At 36.8% G+C, this 20010-nt stretch overlaps 1 protein-coding gene across 1 annotated transcript in view; it reads left to right on the top strand.

Moving 5' to 3' along the window:
• LOC145662705 (uncharacterized) overlaps nucleotides 1–20010 on the top strand; it is an 89797-nt gene that overhangs the window by 38687 nt on the left and 31100 nt on the right. Inside the window, exons 4-5 of the mRNA XM_081728556.1 lie at nucleotides 9895–10011; nucleotides 18409–18546. Coding sequence (XP_081584682.1) covers nucleotides 9895–10011; nucleotides 18409–18546 — 255 coding nt within the window. The remainder of the gene's footprint in view (nucleotides 1–9894; nucleotides 10012–18408; nucleotides 18547–20010) is intronic.

The raw sequence follows: 20010 nt of genomic DNA, 5'->3' as shown, positions 1-20010 counted from the left end.
GGAAGAACGAGGTTTAGGGTCTCTGAGATAAGACAGAATTCTTTTCTGTTTCTTACGTACTACTATGTTCCCTTATTTGTAAAACATTTTTTCTGGGATCTTTCTGTTAGTTTAGATGCATTTGAGCGTGCGCCAGGTGAAGCGATAATCTGAGATATAGAAGTAGCAGCACCTAGATTATCATCTACGTTTATGAAATAATAATAATAATAATAAAACACTTTGATTGCATTAGTTCACAATTTAGTAACAAAACATGAATGTAGAATAATAAGTAGAGCAACCCACATTATGCTTTATTTTTTTTTTCCAAATTATGCTTTATTATTAATTTCAATCATTGTTTTACATTAATCGTGTGTAACGTATAATATTTACTATACATTAAATATTCTAAATATCTTGATCTATTTATTAATATTTTATGCAACCAGTTTCTTTCATATTTAATGAACTTTCTACCTAATGCACTGTAAAGAGAGGCTTTACTCGAGTCAGTTTTTTTTTTTTAATCACTTGTGTGCGCCTTAGAGGTGCATATATACAGAAAGGGAAAGTAAAAGATGCCACCAATAAGTACAGAAAGTGTTCAACTTCAAGAGGTACACATAACATTATAGTGTGGAGTTCTTGTGTACTATTCATTGTTGGTGGAAGTTTTCTTCTTTTTGTCCTTTATTCTTTTCTCCACGTCAAAAGATTAGACAAAAAGTTTACAAAAATAAAAATAAGCTTTTCATTGTTGCATTGTTATGTTCTCAATGATTTTGCATTGTAAATATTGTTTCTTAAAAATATTAATACAGTATGTTAAACTTGAAGTTAAAGAGATTTTTTAAAGAATTGTGCTATATCTTTTAAATTATGTTTTATGCTTTATTTTCTAAAATTATGCTTTTAAAATTAGTTTCTTCTGAACCCTTAGACAGCCACAACCATGTTCAAGGTACCAACCATATGTGTAAATAGCTATTATGCTTTTTATGCTTTTGTATGCTTTTGGGTTGCTCTAATAATAAGTAAAACTTTCAAATGCATACAGAATCATAGATAATAAGTCAGCATTGAGAACTGAATTGATGTATCGATAACTAGGTGGAATCGTCCTTCAGTTTAAGAGAAAGTAGCGGAAAAAGTTACGAAGAGAATTATGTGGAATAGATCATTATATGAATAGCTGGCGCTAGTTTCAAGTAGTGCTACATACTATGGTATTTATCTCAATAGTACCGGTATTTGGAATTTTGACGCTTATAGTTGCAAGATGGTAACACTAGGGTAAAGTGTAAAATTGAATTACATCAGTAGAATTTATCTTAGGGTTAAAAAGTCTATGGCACAGGTCGGATGTAACTGAGTAATAAACTTTAAAAAAAAAAAAAAAAAAAAAAAAAAAAAAAAAAAAAAACATCGGGACGATAGGGTGCTCGAATCGAACATCGGCCTTCTGAATGTTAATCCGATGTTCTAACGCCTGAGCTCAGTTGGAATACGTAGTGTACTCCCGCCAATACTACTGCGTGTGGATTCTATAGAATCAATCTTGGGCGCCAATTTCTCTGTAACTTTGGGGATCTATTCAGATGCAGAAGGTATTAGGGATGGCTACATTTTCCGGAAAAACGGAAAACGGAAAATATTTTTTCCGGAAACCGGAAAATTGAAAACGAAAAACGGAAAATTTTCCGGAAAAACGGAAACGAAAAATTTTCCGAAAAATCGGAAGACGGAAAATTTTCCGGAAAAACGGAAACGGAAATTCCGGAAAATCGGTAGACGGAAAATTTTCCGGAAAATCGGAAGACGGAAAATTTTCCGGAAAAACGGAAACGGAAAATTTTCCGGAAAAACGGAAACGGAAATTTTCCGGGAAACGGAAGACGGAAAATTTTCCGGAAAATGAAAATGTTCACTTGGAATAGTGACATTGGTCGTCTTACATTAAGAAATATAACGAAAAATGCTACGCGAAAATAACCTGTAAATGAGGCAATGCTCTTCACCATCTAGTGCTATAGAAACGCAACTCAACTCAAACTTAACAGTGGATAGGAGAGGAAATGTCGAGTAAATCAGCGACGAAACATTCCTTCCTGCTACATCTATTTGTACACTTGCTTAATCATGTACTTTTTTTGTTTGCGTGAGGGCTTGCGGATCATTTGTTTGCACCGAGAAATTCCCATCATGCGTGTGTTTCGGGGAATCCCCGATTATGCGTGTACCTGAGGGCAGAACTCTGGCAGTGTGTTATTAATACAACTGGTATGCTTATATTCAAACCATTTCTTCATTGCTTATCGTGACCACGGTGATCTGTCAAGGTCACAGATCCTGGTGGGCAGCCCCCTCAAAGTTCATGTGGACCCCGCATTCTATTTATAAATATAGAATATTTTACACAATTTGAATTCTGTTTGTCTTAGAACCCTCATATATACCTTCTGCATCTGAATGGATCCCCAAAGTTACAGAGAAATCGGCGCCCTAGATTCTATAGAATCCACACGCAGTAGTATTGGCGGAAGTACACTACGTATTCCAACTGAGCTCAGGCGTTAGAACATCGGATTAACATTCAGAAGGCCGATGTTCGATTCGAGCGCCCTATCGTCCCGACTGTTTTTTTTTCTGTAAGTTTATTACTCAGTTACATCCGACCTGTGCCATAGACTTTTTAACCCTAAGATAAATTCAATTTTACTGATGTAATTCAATTTTACCCTAATGTTACCATCTTGCAATTATAGGCGTCACGAATTCCAAATACCGGTACTATTGATTATAAATACCATAGTATGTAGCACTACTTGAAACTAGCGCCAGCTATTCATATAATGATCTATTCCACATAATTCTCTTCGTAACTTTTTCCGCTAATTTCTCTTAAACTGAAAGACGATTACACCTAGTCATCGATACATCAATTCAGTTCTCAATGCTGACTTATTATCTATGTTTCTGTATGCATTTGAAAGTTTTTCTTATTATTAGAGCAACCCAAGCATAATAGCTATTTACACATATGGTTGGTACCTTGAACATGGTTGTGGCTGTCTAAGGATCCAGAAGAAACTAATTTTAAAAGCATAATTTTAGAAAATAAAGCATAAAGCATAATTTAAAAGATATAGCACAATTCTTTAAAAAATCTCTTTAACTTCAAGTTTAACATACTGTATTAATATTTTTAAGAAACAATATTTACAATGCAAAATCATTGAGAACATAACAATGCAACAATGAAAAGCTTATTTTATTTCTGTAAACTTTTTGGTCTAATCTTTTGACGTGGAGAAAAGAATAAAGGACAAAAAGAAGAAAACTTCCACCAACAATGAATAGTACACAAGAACTCCACACTATACTGTGTACCTCTTGAAGTTGAGCACTTTCTGTACTTTTTGGTGGCATCTTTTACTTTCCCTTTCTGTATATATGCACCTCTAAGTCGCACACAAGTGATTTTTAAAAAAACTGACTCGAGTAAAGCCTCTCTTTACAGTGCATTAGGTAGAAAGTTCATTAATTATGAAAGAAACTGGTTGCATGAAATATTAATAAATAGATCAAGATATTTAGAATATTTAATGTATAGTAAATATTATACGTTACACACGATTAATGTAAAACAATGATTGAAATTAATAATAAAGCATAATTTGGAAAAAAAATAAAGCATAATGTGGGTTGCTCTACTTATTATTCTACATTCATGTTTTGTTACTAAATTGTGAACTCCTAATGCAATCAAAGTGTTTTATTATTATTATTATTATTATTATTATTATTATTATTATTATTATTATTATTATTATTATTATTATTTCATAAACATAGATGGTAATCTAGGTGCTGCTACCTCTATATCTCAGATTATCGCTTCACCTGGCGCACGCTCAAATGTATCTAAACTAACAGAAAGATCCCAGAAAAAATGTTTTACAAATGTTGACGCTGTATTGAGGCCTTGTTTTCTAAGGAGAAGTGTGGCTGCGGAATCGATTGATTTGACAACAGATAGCTGGGCTTCGCAGGCTGCGGAAAGTTATATTACAATCACAGCCCACTATATGCTTCCATCTAAGTTCAATAAGTTCAGTCCTTCAAGTAATTGAAATAGAAGTGAGGCACACAAGGGTAAACCTTCAGCACTTAGCACATGTTGCAGAGTAGTGGAACATTTTAGATAACATACATGCAATTGTCTATGACAATGCTAGTAATATCACAAGTGCGGTACGAGAACTTCCGTATGCAAGCATATGTTGTTTTGCTCAGACCCTACAACTCTCTATAAATAAGGGTCTTGCAATAGAGAAAATCGAGAAAATGTAATGTGTTGTTAGTCGGATCGTTTCCCACTTTAAATATAGTACGTTGGCAACGTCAGAACTGGAAAAACAGTAAAGGTTATTAGGATTGGAAGTACATTTCCTTATACAGCAAGTTAAAACTCGGTGGAACAGCATACATGAAATGCTTGAGAGATTGATAGAACAAAGAAGAGCTCTTAACAATGAATTATCAGATAGAAATGTAACAAAGACGTCAGATTGCAAAAGTTTAACCCTTTAAGGATATCCAAAATTTTAGACTTTCACTCAAACAGCTACTGCTTCCTTACTATTTATCGTAGGATCATGGTTCATACCTCGTTTTTCTCACGATAGAGCATACTTACCAACGGTACCACGTGTCGGTATCATAAACCTTAACCGGAAAAATCGAAAAAAAACCGGAATTTTTCTGAAAAAATCACCCCTTCGTAACACTTCCGCCCCTCGGGCCCGTCCCCGGTTTTACGTAGGGATCTAAAAAAATTGATAAATACCTAAAGGTACACACAATCTTTATGCAAGTTTCAATCTGATATCTTGAAAACTAAAGGCGTAAAAAGTTTTGAAATTTGCCTTAAGAAAAAAAGTCACGTCCCTTCGCACCACTTGGCGCCGCCAAGTTGACCATCCGGTTCCAAACCGCATCTGCGGTGTTCTTTGGTCCATCCTTGACTTGAAAAATAAAAAAAAAAATCCCGGCTTAAATACCTGTTATAGAACCTAAATAAGCGGTCAAAGACGATAGTACGCCATAGTATATATATATACCGAACTCTTAAAAAGGTTAAACTTTCTACAGACTAGGAATGACCACATTTTCAGGGAAAACGGAATATAATTCTTGCTCAAAGAGTATTGTTGCGTCATACATAATTGATATTCATTCTTCATAGTCTTTCTTCATAGTTCTTCCGGAAACTGGAAAATTAGAAAGAAAAGACGTAAAATTTTCCGGAAAAACGGAAACGGAAAATTTTCCGGAAAATCGGAAGACGGAAAATTTTCCGGAAAAACGGAAACGGAAAATTTTCCGGAAAATCGGAAGACGGAAAATTTTCCGGAAAATCGGAAGACGGAAAATTTTCCGGAAAAACGGAAAACGGAAAATGTGATTTCCGGAAACCGGAAAACTCTTTTTCCGGAAATGGCCATCCCTAGAAGGTATATATGAGGGTTTTAAGACAAACTGAAGTCAAATTGTGCAAAATATTGTATATTTATAAATAAAATGCGGGGTCCACATGAACTTTGAGGGGGCTGCCCCCGGCCCCCCAGGATCTGTGACCTTGATAGATCACAGTGATCACGATAAGCAATGAAGAAATGGTTGGAATATAAACATACCAGTTGTATTAATAACACACTGCCAGCTCTACTGCCAGAGTTCTGCCCTCAGGTACACGCATAATCGGGGATTCCCCGAAACACACGAATGATGGGAATTTCCCGGTGCAAACGAATGATCTGCAAGCCCTCACGCAAACAAAAAAAAGTACATGATTAAGCAAGTGTACAAATAGATGTAGGAGGAAGGAATGTTTCGTCGCTGATTTACTCGACCTTTTCTCTCCTGTCCAATGTTAAGTTTGAGTTGCGTTTCTTTAGCACTAGATGGTGAAGAGCATTGCCTCATTTACAGGTTGTTTTCGCGTAGCATGTTTCGTTATATTTCTTAATGTAAGACGACCAATGTCACTATTCCAAGTGAACATTTTCATTTTCCGGAAAATTTTCCGCCTTCCGATTTTCTGGAAAATTTTCCGTTTCCGATTTTCCGGAAAATTTTCCGTTTCCGTTTTTCTGGAAAATTTTCCGCCTTCCGATTTTCCGGAAAATTTTCTGTTTCAGATTTTCCGGAAAATTTTCCGATTTTCCGGTTTCCGGAAAAAAAATATTTTCCGTTTTCCGTTTTTCCGGAAAATGTGGCCATCCCTAGTACTGACCCGTTATACACACATATTTTACAGAACATATTGCATTCGAGATTACGAATGGAGTACAAAATTAAACAGCTATGGGTTCCAAATATTGTCCAATATTGTTTTAAGTCAGATGGAAACTTCTGTTTTACAGCAGGATACATTTAAATATATTAGATATTACCGTTATGCTGATGACATTTTACTACTTGTACGTGACGAAAATACACTTGTACAAATATTTGAACAATTCAACAATCAGCATCCTAAGCTGACGTGAATCTGATAACTGTCTTCCATTTTTAGACTTACTGATTACCCGATCACATAACAAATTTATAACAAAAGTATGTTGAAAACCTAATGCAGGGACTACCTACATACATCGACAGTCAGCTCATCCGCCACTGTACAAAGCAAATATATGGAAGAATTTCTTTCGCAGAGCATTATTAATTTGTGATCGTCAAAAAGATCTTACTGACGAAATACAGTTTTTATACAAAATGGGACAAGAAAACGGTTATAAGTTGTGTATTTTACAAAAGTGGTTTAATCAAACACGTAGATCGTTGCAAGCCCCAAAACAGTCACTTCGAAAGAAGCAAATGATTGGATAGGAATTCCTTATTTTCCACAATTATCGACAAAAATTCAACTATTCTTGCAAAGCGTAACATATCTGCTTCAAGTATCCCCCAAAAAGTCTACAAAAACATCTCACCGGATTTAAAAGTTATTTTGTTGATCCACTAAATAAGTCAGGCATTTACCGCTTTCATTTAGAATGTCACTTCTCGTGTATAGGCCTAACGAAACGCAATATTAACACTTGAATTAAGGAACATGTTAGAAAATAAAAAAAGTCATAAGAAGAGGGCATGCGGGTTTGGCGCTTCATTTAAAACAACATATACATAATATAAAACAGGTTAATGCAATAGGTTCACCAAAAACAAAAGAACAACGGGAGATTAAACAATAATTCTTTATTCGTAAATACAAACCTGCATTGAACCTTGATACTGGTAACATTGATAGAACTTGAGTATTTACCTCTGATGCCTACTTTGAATGTGACCATAGTGACGTAACAAAGACACCGAGCTTTCTTTAATTCAGTCCACTCCTTTTGCACTTCGCTCTGCTCGTTTATCTCAGGATCTACTCTTTACATTACATTTATTTATTTAGTGGTATGTATTTCTTGTTTTACACCTTTTATCCCCTATCCGTTTTAATCCCTTTCACCTTACCACTGAGGAAGAAACCAGCTGTGAGTTCCAAGACGTCGTATTACGATCCCGATGAACTTCCATGTATTTAGTTTTCTCTACTAATAAACTGATGTCCCTGCAAGTGTTTAATAAGATCTCTGCATTTCTATCTATTGTTCTCCTATCATCCCCTATTAAATTTACATCATCAGCATACGCTATAACCTGGTGAATATCATTCAACTCTAGCCCCAGGTTGCTATTTTTGATTTTCCTTATAGCGTACTCCAGGACAAAGTTGAATAATAATGACGGCAACGCATCTTCTTGTTTCAGGCCATTCTTGACGTGAAAGCTCGTGAACAGAAATTTTCCTACCCGGACTTTACTTTGAGATTCATTTAAACATATCTTAATTAATCTAATTATCTTTGTCGGTATTCCAAACTCTGTAAGAATATTGTACCATGTTTCACTCCTAACCGAGTCGTAAGCCTTTCTAAAATCAATAAATAATTGATGTACCGGGGTATTGTATTCCCACTTCTTTTCGTGTATTTGTCGAATGGTAAATATTTGGTCGATTTCCTCTGAATCCTCACTGATAATATCTATGTCCAGATAGTATCAGAAAATTATTGATACAATGTAAGTACAGCTCCTTTGTTTTTGATAATTTCATATGTAGCATATATTTCCAGGGAATGTGTATTTTCAAGTTAGGCCTATATAGAACTAAAGTAGCGACACCAAGTCGTTGATGTTCAGCAACTGAATTGTTATATATTTATGAATTGTTATTTAATATTTTAAATTGAAAATCGACACTTTTGTGTATCTAGTACATTTAACAATCTGGCAAAAAAGACTATGGCCGGATAAATGTTCTTTTTTAGCTATTTAAGAGTGGACAACATCGACTAATATCGCTGGTATTTCTGGCTTTCTAGACCGGACCGGACCTAGAAAACTAACATGTCCTAGTTTTGCAACAGAGATAGAATTACGAATGGAGTTGCGTACATGCGATTAGCAGTAAGGTGAAATGGGTACCATAATATAAAATCCCGCCAAATGTGAAGTGAGATCATCATACAATTTCTGAGCTCCAAAAGACAGAAAGCAGCTGACATCCATCGGGAATTGTGTACCATTTGTGGACCGACAGTAATGAATAAAGAGATGATCAGGCAGTGGTGCAGAGAGTTTCAGGAAGGGCGTTGAAATGTCATGACGAGCGTAGCGGAAGGCCTAATGTTCAGACGGACGATCTGGTAGAACACATTAACGAGAAAGTGCAGTCCGATCGCCGGTTCACAATAACTGAACTTGTCAAAGTGTTTTCAAGTTTACAGAAGTATTGCGAAAACAGTTGATCGAATTGTGACTGACAAACTAATGCGAGAAGGGGTGCCAAAAATGCTGACAGACATTTACAAAGAATGGCTGCTGCGTGTTATTTTTTGACCTGCTGGGAAGAGGATGAGAATGATCTCGTTTATCATATAGGTGCGAGCGGCCCCGGGTTCGATTCCCGGTGGGGGCACTCGGTCGAAAAAGTAAAAAGCTTTTTCAGGCCAGCCATCTTGAATGAGTTTTTCCTCATTCACATCAGGCAAATACCGGGATAGTACCTAACATATAGATCCCGGGCCGCTTCGTTCCCTCCCATCCTTTCTTCCTTCCCTTTCTACGGATAGTATGCTCACCGAGGGACCTTATACTTCGTACGTGACGGGCTAAATGGCCGTAGATGCTGAAAGCCCAGAAATCTAAATCATAATCATAATCCTCTTTTCTCATATAGTATAGGGAGATGAAGCGTGAATATCGTACGCTAGGTAGTCGAAATAGCAGTCAGTGCAATAGTGGCATTCTGGTTCTCCTAAGGTGAAGAAATTCAAACAAACACCATCAGTTTACAAAATCATGGCATCTGTGTTTTGGGACCAAAAAGTGTAATTCCTCTACAGAGAGGAATGCTACGCTTTCGAATTCTGATCCATGACAACGCCCGCCCACACACAGCTGCTCGCAGTGTTGAGACAATTTAAAGATTTCGGTGGAACCTATTCACTCATTCCCTTTACAACCCCGATTTTGTCTCCAGCGATTTCTTTCTTTTTCTTCATCTGAAAGTTGCTTGTATAGAAGCGTTTTAACGACAGTGAAGTGCTCGAGACATCATTAACTGGTTCCTTTGCAAAGAGGGTGTACGGAAGCTTGTGCCACACTGTCAGAAATATCTGGAGGTTTATGGTGATCACGTCGAAAAATAGCACTTGTATATCAATCACAATAAATTTCTTCCATTATCATTTTCTTGCTTAAAACGACTGTTTTTCTGACATGTGGCTCGTAATATATTTGTAGTAAATTGAGTATTTAAATTATGTTTTACTTCTTTATTTCTTATAGGAGTGTGTTCTGAAAGTTTGTTTCTTTGTTCCCCTGGTATATGTATTGCGCGACGCTACATGTGTGATGGTTATGATGATTGTCCAGGAGGTGCCGATGAAGATGAGGATCAATGTGGTAAGTGCTAGTTACATTTTGTTCTTAACTGTTAAATTTACTCACAGTCAGTGGTGTTCATGTTTATTCTTCACTAGCATCAATTACCCGCTTCACTGGGTTAATAATAATAATAATAATTAAAAAAAATCCGTGAATCCTTTTACTATTACTAAAGCGCTCTCTGACATCGGTAATTTTTAATCACTTTTATATTTCTTTCCTCTCCTCCTCCCTCCTGTTGCGTGGCTGAATTTAGATTATTGAAACATTCAAAGTCGAGATCTTTAACGAAGGATCGGAAGAATGTTATTGGGGAGGGAGGGGGGTAAATCAGTAACTTTAGTTTATCGCTTAATGGTTTCCGCTTATTTTACCAAGTGTAAATATTTATATTTCAACTCTTCATGGACACAAGACTCCCTTTGCCTATATTTTATTTGTAGAATAGATATCACTCTACTAAATTTTAATTTTTTCATTATACGTAATAGACAAGTGTAATAGTGTAAGTCTAAACTAAGTTGTACTTCAGTTGACATTCTTTTATCCTGGTTCAGATTTGTATGGAGCAAAGAAGAACTACTTTTTCATAGCAAAGGCTTGACACTGGATTTCATTACTGACAAATTGAAATGCCGGAAGGAAAAGAAATCTTTAACACAGTCTTTTGTAGCGAAATACAACTGAGTTGTTGTAATTTACTTGTTAACAGTGCTTATCAGTCACTATTAGATAATTGAAGCTGAGAGCAGGGAAACAGCACCTGTCGATAGAAATTCTGGAAGAAAGAAAATAGTTGTCTGAGAATACAAATATTATTTAAATAACCTGAAGTAGATGACTATGAAAGGTAAATAGGAGCTTCTTAGATTAAAAATGCATCTTAGTAGCCGCGTGTTAAAACTTAGCCAGGACATTAATTATATTGAAGAAATAAGAACACCAGGGCTCATAGCGAGTCACTTTTTTAAACTAAAAGTTACCTTTTTTCAAGTTGGTCATTAATAGTTACTTTTTTTAAAATTTGTCACTAGAAGTTACTTTTTTGTGGGGAAAGTAATTTTTTCGTGTGATTTATGTTTTGCATTGGCAGTTTTCTCAGAAAAATATCATAAAAATAAATGGTAAAAGGCAGAAACTTGTTACTTATTACTCTTCTGAAAACCTCAGTACTTGTTGCCATGTGCAGCTGTGTTGCCACATGTGAACTAAGTTAGCTTTATTCTCAGTTCAGCCTTTATTCTTTCTAAAGCACAGTGGGTAGTTGGTGGGTGCTTAAGCTCTCAAGGTGAGTTTTTGAGAGAGACAAAATGTTATTACCAGTTAATGGCAATCTAGATGCTATGTATTAATTGCAGTGCTTTAATTTGTACTATTGGACATAGGAATTTGGCCTTACCCCATCCAGATCAAAGTTGAAATACAAACCGTGCAAAGTATGTAATAATGAACCTCTAAATACAGCTAATCCAATTATTTTATTAGCTGACAAACTTAAGTAAAATAATTTTCAATTTTAACATGTTAAAACATTACGTATTTCAGCTGTGATTCAGCGTATTTTGGTTGAAGAAAAAAATTCCAAAATTGAATTTATGCCCAAGTTTGGCATCAAGGTTTAAAGTTACATTTTATAAGATTTTGGTCACTTTTTCATGTGCTTTTGGTCACTTTTCAACTATTTAGAAGGGACCAGACCACTATGAGCCCTGGAACACGAGAAAAGAGCAATACTGAAACATTGGGGAGCTCAGTCCCCTCAACGACAGTATTAAGGGAGGGGGGCCGAAAGAGTCTGAGCCTCCGTGTTCCGATAATTATGCTGGTACGAAAAATGAAAGATACTATAATTTCTCATGTTGCAATTCTGTAGGGTACACTAGTCAAAAGATAAGTATAAATGAATAATGGTGAAAAAATTGATTTTTTTTCCTTTTGCAATAGATGACAACAGCGATTATTTCGGCCGAGTTTGTTCATGGAGTCAATTCGTCAACGAATAACGAAGACTTAACGGTGGCTGTTTAAACCCATTTATATGAGCGAATTTTTGAATTTCCTTTTGTTACAACAAACAGATATAGCGATGTCTGTGCCGAATTCGTTAGTGGAGTTAATCCATTAACGTATTAATGGATCACGGCGACTTGAACGGTGGCCATCTACAACTCATATCATATATATATATATATTGTATCGTGTAACGTGGGTTCCTGTCACCACGGCATGGCGCGTCCTCAGGTTGCGGATCGAGGAGAAGGCCTCTAGATATAGAGGTTAGCTGCGAATATACTGAATAAGCAGTCGCGAACAGACGACTAGGAGTGGTCCTCCAGCTTGGGGGTTTGGGTAAGGCTGACAACCTCATCCTGTAAAAAAAAGGCACTTGTTCAGAAACATTCACAAAAGCCTCGGACAAGGACTGATAACTTGGCACGACCTCAGCAAAAGAAAATGGACATGAGATTTGGAACATGGAATATTAGAAGTCTGTATAGGGCAGGTGCGTTAAAATCCGTAACGAGTGAGTTAGAGAAATACAGGATGGACCTAGTTGAGTTGATTTTGAGTTTAACATCCCTTTTCAGCAGCGAGGCTATATGAGACGTGGACCTACTGATTAACGTAGAATCCGAACCACATGAGCTCCCGCCGGGAATCAAACCCGGGTCTCCCGCGCCAAAGGCAGGGTGGACCTAGTGGGAGTTCAGGAAGTTAGGTGGGAAGGAAATAGACCTGTGAATTCCGGATTTTTTTTTTTTTTTTTTTTTTTTTTTTTTTTTTTTTTTTTTTTTTTTTTTTACGGGGAAGGAAATAAAAATCACCAGTTAAAAACAGGGTTTTTCGTTCACAAACGAATATTACCAGCAATTAAACGGGATGAATTTCTTACTGACAGACTTGCTTTTATTACTCTTAAGGGACGGTGGTGTGATATTATTGTTTTAAATGTACATGCTCCAACTGAAGATAAGGATGACGATATAAAAGACAGTTTTTACGAAGAAGTGGAACGGTTATTTGACCAACTTCCGCGACACCATATGAAAATTCTATTAGGGGATTTCAATGCGAAGGTAGTACGAGAGGATATTTTTAAACCGATTATAGGGAACGAAAGTCTGCATAAGGAAAGTAATGACAACGGTGTTAGCCTAGTGAACTTTGCAACATCCAAAAACTTAATCGTGAAGAGTACAAAATTCCCACATCGCGACGTTCATAAATACACTTGGACATCACCAGACGGAAATCGGAAGAACACATAATCAGAACACATAATCACATAACCAGAAGAACACATAATCAGATTGATCACGTTTTAGTAGATAGAAGAAGGCAATCTAGCATGATTGATGTCCGGTCGTTTAGAGGGGCTGATTGGGACACTGATCACTACCTGGCAGTAGCGATAATCCGAGAGATATTATCGTTGAATAAAGGTAATATTCAGTGTCCGAAAACGGAAAGATTTAATTTAAAGACATTAGAAGAGAGCCAGGTAAGAGAGGAATACCAGATTGAAGTTTCGAACAGATTCTCGGTTTTAGAAGATTCGGAGTGTACTAGTGTTGAGGATACTTGGATTGAAATTAAAGATAGTATTAAAAGTTCAGCAATAGAAAAATTGGGACACGTGGAAGTACGTAGGAACAAACCACGGTTCGACCAGGAATGCATTAAACTAGCAGAGAAGAGAAAACAGCCAAAATTACTCTGGCTACAAAATCCGAATGAAATAACTACACAAAATTTTCGCAAATATCAGGCGGGAAAGTTCCAAAACTTTTAAAACAAAGGAACGCGATTTTTTGAAAGCTAAAATTAAGGAACTCGAAGATGATAGTAAAAATAAAACTATTCGGGACATGTATAAGGGAATCAACGAATTTAAGAAAAGCTATCAACTTCGAGCTATCTGACGGAAGAGTTCTCACTGATACGGATAGCATCTTAAATAGATGGAAAGATTTCTTTGACGATTTGCTGAACACGCAGCCAAAAACTAATGTGCGTGGAGAAAAGGAGATAAACACCGCAGAAACGTATATTCTAGAACCCAACCAAATAGAAATAGAAACCGCTATAAAAAATTAAAGAAACACAAATCTTCGGGTTTAGACGAAATTCCGGCTGAGTTAATTTTAGCTGGAGGCGAAAAATTGTGGAACAAGATACACAAACTCATTCTCCTTATCTGGAATAAGGAAGAATTGCCACAAGAGTGGAAAGAACCAATCATTGTTCCAATTCACAAGAAAGGCGAAAAAACTGACTGCAATAATTATCGAGGCATTTCTCTTCTGTCAACATCCTATAAAATCCTTTCAAATATTCTATTAGCAAGATTGACTCCATACGCAGATGAAATTATTGGAGATTATCAGTGCGGATTTAGACGAAATCGATCAACTATCGACCAGATATTTACCATTCGTCAAATACTCGAAAAAAAGTGGGAATACAGTACCTCGGTACTTCATTTATTGATTTTCGAAAGGCGTACGACTCGGTTAGGAGAGAAACATTTTACAACGTTCTTAGAGAACTTGGAATACCGAGAAAGCTAATTAGATTAATTAAGATATGTTTAAATGAATCCCAAAGTAAAGTCCGGGTAGGAAAATTTTTGTCCACGAGCTTTCACGTCGAAAATGGCCTGAAACAAGGAGATGCGTTGTCGCCATTATTATTTAACTTTGTGCTGGAATACGCTATAAGGAAAATCAGAGAGAGCAACCAGGGCCTAGAGTTGAACGGTATTCACCAGGTTATGGCATATGCTGATGATGTAAATTTAATAGGGAATGATAGGAGAACAATAAAAAGAAATGCAGAGAACTTATTGAACGCTTGCAGGGACATGGGTTTAGAAGTAAATGCAGAGAAAACTAAATACATGGAAGTGCGTCGTGACCGTAATACGGCAAATTGTGGATGCCTTAAAATATTAAATAATACTTTTGATAAAGTGGATACTTTTAAATATTTAGGATTAATATTAACACAAAAATCATATTCACGAAGAAATTGAATGTCGGCTAAAAGCAGGGAATTCGTGTTATTATTCGGTTCAAAATCTTTTGCCGTCGCTAATTCTGTCGAGGAATTTGAAGCTTAAAATATATAAAACGATAATCATATCTGTTGATCTTTGTGGTTTCGAAACATGGTCGCTTACTCTGAGGGAAGAACATAGACTGAAAGTATTTGAGAACAAGATTCTGAGACGAATATTCGGACCCAAGAGGAACGGGAATGGGGAATGGCGGAAACTTCATAACGAGGAACTACATAATTTATACGGTTTACCCAACATTGTTAGGGTCGTCAATTCTAGGAGGCTTAGGTGGGCAGGTCATGTAGCTAGAATGGTAGAAAGTAGAAACGCTTTCAAAAACTTGACTGGAAGACCAATCGAAAAACGACCATTAGGAAGACCTGGGCGCGGATGGGAGGATAATATTAAGATGGATCTCGCAGAGATAGGAATACAAAGTAGACAGTGGATCCAATTGGCTAAGGATAGAAGTCAGTGGAGAGATTTTGTGAACGCGGCACTGAACCTCCGGGTTCCATAGGCCATAGAGTTAGTTAGTTAGTTAGTTATATAAGCGAAGTTAGTTAGTTATATATATAAGCGAATTTTTGAATCGTGTATTTTGGAACAGATAGCTGGAGCAGTTACCTCAACCACGTTTATTAATGCGGCCAATCCATTAAAGAATTAGCGGATGGTGGCTAGCTATATTCAATATCCCATAAAAGTAAGCAAATTTTTGAATACCGTTTTTGTAACAGATAGCCAGAGCGATTATCTGGGCCGAGTTTGTTAATCGGGTAAATCCGTCAACAACGTAACAGATAACGGCGACTTTTAGCAGTGGCTGTCTGCAGCTTATATCTCATACATGAGAATGATTCTTAAATTCTATTTTCGCAATCGATGGGTAGTGCGATCATGTCGATCTAGTTTGTTAATGGAGTCAATCCGCTAACATCTTAACGGATAACGGTGACTGTCTATAGCCCATATCCATACATGAGAGCGAATTGTTTAATTCTGTTTTTCGCAACAGATAAGTATAGTGATTCTCTCCTCGCCTAGTTCGTTAATGGAAATAATCCATTAATGTATTAACGGGTAAGGACGACTTTAGCTTTAGCTATCTTTGTCCCATATCCCATACATGTAAGCAAATTCTTGAATATTGTTTTCAACAGATGATACTGGTAGGCATATGAAGCAATAATTAATAAGTAATTAAAATTGGTTATAACTGTCGCTATTAAATTTTTTCGAGCAACCGATCGTGTACTCTAACATCAAGAAAGAGTTGCTTATTCTTAGAGTAACACCGGAGGGTGGCTGGCGCAGCAACTCTTGAATATAGCGATGATGACGTAATAGGTGCACTTGATTTCAGTGTGGTCGTGCAAGTGTGAGATTGACATTGATATATATTGATATATATTGATATATATATATATATTGATATATATATATATATATATATATATATATATATATATATATATATATGCAGGGTGACGCACGAAATGTCATACCATTTGTTTTGTTCATTACACATGTATTTACCACCAAAATATTACAAAATTAGTGCAAAATTAATTGTATGAGCATGGAAATTTAGTTCAATGTAGTATGTGTTCAATGTGATCACCATTTTGTTTCATAACCTTTTGCAAGCGAACCTTTACACTTGTTACAACCTTCCTGCACAAGTCTTCCGAAATTAGACGGCACAACTGCACGATGAGAGTCCTGAGTTGAGCTGCACTTGCAGACTTCCTTGCGAAGACATTATCTTCCAAGTAGCCCCACGAGAGGAAATCACACGAATTGATGTCAGGTCTATGTGGGGGCCACTGTCTCTCACCTTGGGAACGCTCAGGAAGCCGATGTGACATTACCTGCCCATCAAACATGTCAAATAGGTAATCAAGAACAACATTCGCAGTGCGTGGGCGGACTCCATATTGCATGAACCATTGAGTTTGTAATGAGAGACCTGTTGCCAAGAGTTCTTGAATAAATCTTTTTCCAACATGTCCTTATATCGATCTTTGTTTACCGTCTTATCAAAGAAAAATGGTCCGATGATTCCATGGGATGAAATTGCTGCCCATATACTGACCTTTTGTCCATAATTTTCCCTTTCGTGCAGAATGTGAGAATGTTCGCTTGTGCAGAAACGAACATTTTGCTTATTCACTACACCATTTAAATGAAAATACGCCTCGTCAGGAAACCACGTGTTGTGCAGAACGTGATTCTCTTGCGCTCACCATGAAGCGTACTGATATTTCGTTGCTTGTCCTCTGCTGTTAATTTATGGACAACTGTTATCTTGTAAGGAAACATGTGAAGATCAGAATGCAAGATCCTTTGTATGGACCGACGAGATATTCCTAACTCAGCAGCCGTCCTCCTTGCTGATTTGCTAGGATTTCGTGTCAGAGCAACGTGAACTGCTTCAATGTTTTCAGGGGTGCGGACACTTGGTTCGCGCCCTTGAGTGTTTTCTACCACAGAGCCAGTTGTTTCAAATTGACGATACAATCTGAATAGTTTGTTTACATGGAGCTCATTTTGTATGAAAGTGTGCACGAAAACGTCTTTGTGTCACTGCAGAACTCCTCGTTTCTGTATTTTTTTAAAAAATTATCTGTCTTATCTATATATATATATATTAAGGATGGCCAGTTCCGGAACTTTTTCGAAATCCGGAAAGTGAAATTTCGGATTCCGGGAAATTTTGGCCATCCCTAATATATATTTTTCAGATTACACACCAAAGTTAGGTAATTCTTTTGAATTAGACGTTAGTGACGATTGTTCATGTAATACTTCTGCAGATCCGAGTGCATATGGTGATGATAGTAATCAACCCTGAATGTCAACTGCAAAGAAAAACAGTTCAGCAACTAAGAAAAATATAATTTGAATCAGTGGAAAGTTACTTTGATCACCCCTTGCTGTCAGTTTAGAGGCCAGAAGTTGGTAATATTCAAGTCGTGGCGGCCAGTCTCATTACTTTACGGACAAACCCCGTATTATGTGTTTCGCGTTGAGGTACGCCTTTACTCGCAAAATATTTGATGATGTGGAGGCCTTACAATTGCCTTACAACAGTTCTAGGACTTATATCAATGTGTAATTCACCTCCTACCAGCAAAATGGCAAGAAATCATTGATTATGTGACGATTATGAACAATCTTGGGTAAGTTACGGTTTTGCAGATGCCCAATATAAAGCATATTTCATGGAAAAGAAGTTGTTGATTCGTATGTAGCTTAAGCTACGAGTAGATTATGGTTGGATCAAAATCTTAATTTTTATATCCTTACCTACATACTAAATCGTTCTTTTAATTTTTGGGATTTTTCAGGTGATGATCCGTGTGATGGTAAGATTCTGTGTGACGATGGAAGATGCATACCCAAGCACTGGTGTTGCAATCCTTTCCGTGAACCTAATTGTACAGTAAAAGTTGAAATGGACTGTTGCCGCCAACAGAATAGAAAATGTAAGTGTAATAGCTGAAATATTCTACTGGTGAATGTATTGTTACTTTATTATGTTACACGTATTTACTTTAAAAGTACAGAGACCAGTTGTTGATTTGGTAGGAAAGAACCCAGTAAATTAGAATTATGCGCAACCTTGGGGATTCATTGATTTATTTTACTCTTGCTGTATGTGGGATGTGCTTTCTTCCTTAGGTAAAACCAAGGTTTAAATTTCTGTGCGCGTGTGTAAAACTTCTTGTTACTTAAATCGTAAGATTTGATCTTGATCTTTTTTCATCTTGATTTTATATTTTCTTAATAGTACATCAACATATACATTTATAAATTACGAAGGGATTTCAATAAATATCTTTCCATTCTCTTCTATTAAGGTGCAACCCTTTCATGCAGTCTTCATATGGTGCTTATTTTCTGCGTAGTCAGCATGTTTCATTGTACATTTTCCAGAGTTCGAAAGCTTCTACATTAAAAAGAGGAAACCAGGAAAGCTCAGCTGCAAAAGTCACTTTCGTTTGTTACAAGAATGAATCACCAATATAACGCAAGGTCTCTGAGTAAAGGGAAAGTATCTTAGAAGGAAGAAAAATTTTAAAGAGATCAAGGCAGCAGAAAGATGAACCTAAGTTAAAACACATGTAGTATTCGAGATGATGTGTACCCAGTATAAAACTTGGAGGCCGCGGTGGCTCAGTGGTAGAGCGCTCACCTCTGGTGCATGGGGTCCCGGGTCCAAACCCCGCTTCCCCCCAAGTGAACTTTGTGGTGGACAAACACCGTGTGCGTGGGTTTTCTTGAGGTTCTCCCGTTCCTCCCACTTTCTTAATTTCACCATTTCATTCATTTCTCATCATCACCGTCTCCTTTAGCCTAGCCGGCATAATCGTGGGACGTAAAACTTAAAAGATTTCTTTTCATTTCCAGTATAAAACTTATTTCCCTCCTTGCAGTTCAGAAGCTTGACAGGCGATCGGAAAAGTTCATTACAAATGAGTTTCGTTTCACATTTTGAAACTACGATAGGCTTCCAAATTATCCGAAATTACGATAGTATTGAAATCGAAATATCCACCACTTCTGTTTTTAATAGAAGAATAAGGGCAGAGATGGAATCTATGCTTGGGACGCTGAATTCATTAAATAAAATATAAAGGTAACCAAGAAAGTTCTGTCGCTTTTTCACTCGCCACCTTCGAACATCGATATGTCACTTAAGATGTACCTGGAAGATCAAAGATAATCTCCATCGGTATCGAATACCTCCTGCCAGTGTTCTGGAAGGCCATGGATTCCATCGCGGTAGAACTTGGTGGGCCGTGAAGCGAAGAGTCCAAGTCTATTTTGCACCTCTACTAGGGATTTTTACTGGTCCTCTAAGATGATTGTCCAAGAAATGGAACAGGTGATAATCGGATGGTGCAATATCCGGGGAGTATGGCGGATGCAATAGTGTTTCCCATCCA

Source organism: Thermobia domestica, chromosome 10 (assembly GCF_964235325.1).
Source record: "Thermobia domestica chromosome 10, izTheDome1.hap1.1, whole genome shotgun sequence".
NCBI lineage: Eukaryota > Metazoa > Arthropoda > Insecta > Zygentoma > Lepismatidae > Thermobia > Thermobia domestica.
This window is presented reverse-complemented; position numbering and strand designations above follow the sequence as displayed.